At 49.1% G+C, this 1,428-nt stretch overlaps 1 protein-coding gene across 1 annotated transcript in view; it reads left to right on the forward strand.

The window, feature by feature from the left end:
* Mkrn1 (makorin ring finger protein 1) overlaps positions 1-1,428 on the forward strand; it is a 25,669-nt gene that overhangs the window by 17,805 nt on the left and 6,436 nt on the right. The window contains exon 4 of the mRNA XM_023712761.1: positions 249-475. Within this exon, the coding sequence (XP_023568529.1) occupies positions 249-475 (227 nt within the window). The remainder of the gene's footprint in view (positions 1-248; positions 476-1,428) is intronic.

Genomic DNA, 1,428 nt, shown 5'->3' on the forward strand with positions numbered 1-1,428 from the left:
TTGCTAGTAGGCAAGTGCTTATTCTACTGAGCCTTCTCCCCGGCCCCTAACATTCTGTTTTTCAAACCAAATCTTGGAAATACGAGCCTTAGAGAAAAGTCAGGTCTTTCAAGAGTGAAGAAAGCAGTTCAGTTTGAAGCTTAATTGCAGTTCTTCCTTTGTCCTTTTGTTAGGTTCCAGGTTCTTGGTTCCCTCATAATGTGTGCATCTCCTCACCTCTCGCCCTTCCCCCCTTCACCCATTTGCAGCTGCTTCTGGGTGTGCAGAGGCCCCCGTGCAGGGCCCAGGGCCCAAGGCGGAGTCCGAGAAGGAGCCAGCTGCGGTGGAGACCAGGAAGCAGCTGTGTCCCTATGCCGCCGTGGGCGAGTGCCGCTACGGGGAGAACTGTGTGTACCTGCACGGCGACGCCTGCGACATGTGCGGGCTACAGGTCCTGCACCCGGTGGATACAGCCCAGAGGTCCCAGCACATAAAAGTAAGTCTCCATCAAAGAGTGCTGCTGTGGGGAACAGAGTGTGTCCTTTCTCGGTGTTGGTGCATTTCAGATGGACATCTGAATCCTAGCACTCTGAAGAGACTAAGGCAGGAGGCTCAACAGTTTTTTTTTTTTTTTTGGTGCGGAACCAGGGATTGAACTCAGGTCCTTGCACTTGCCAGGGAAGCACTTATTCCACTGAGCCATCTCGCCAGCCCTATGACTTAGTTCTCTTTAAAAAGTCACTGGGATATATATAGCTCAGCCCAGAGTCCCTAGATTTGGTTCCCAGTGCCACTAAAACAGACTTCTTTTTGGCATTTATCATTTTGTGGTGCTGTGGATTAAATTCACAACCTTCCCACTGATCCTGCATCCTCAGGTCTTAACATTTATTTTGATTTTTGATTTTTTGATTTTTTTTCACCTATAACAATTTTCTCTTTTTTTGGAGGAACCAGGGGTTGAACTCAGGCCCTTGCGCTTGCCAGGCAAGTGCTTATTCTACTCAGCTATCTCCCCGGCACCCTTAAAATTTATTTTGATACAGGGATCCTCCTGCCTCAGGCTGAGTGCTGAGGTTATATAGGTGTGCACCGCCATACATGATTTTCACTGGCTTTTCGTGTACCTGCAGAGTTGGCCAGTTATGCTAATTTTATTTTGTCATCTCCAAAGGAAACACCCATAACTCACTAGCAGTCTGTTCTAGCTCCTAAACTTCTGACAGCAAGGGTTCTACTTTGTCCTGTTAGCAGGGGTAGAGTTTGCTGTTGGGAGTGGTGCAGTGTGTGGGTTTTGGAGACAGGACCTTTCACAGGTCTGATGGTTTCCAAGGTTTTGCATGTTGTTCATTTCAGTGAGCAGGGGTGCTGTGCCGCCACTAAGTTATGTCCTTGACATACCCTCCTGGCCATCCCTCCCTTCTCCCCTCCCCTCCCCTCCCCTCCCCT

This window comes from Octodon degus, unplaced genomic scaffold (assembly GCF_000260255.1).
Source record: "Octodon degus isolate 3935 unplaced genomic scaffold, OctDeg1.0 scaffold00027, whole genome shotgun sequence".
NCBI lineage: Eukaryota > Metazoa > Chordata > Mammalia > Rodentia > Octodontidae > Octodon > Octodon degus.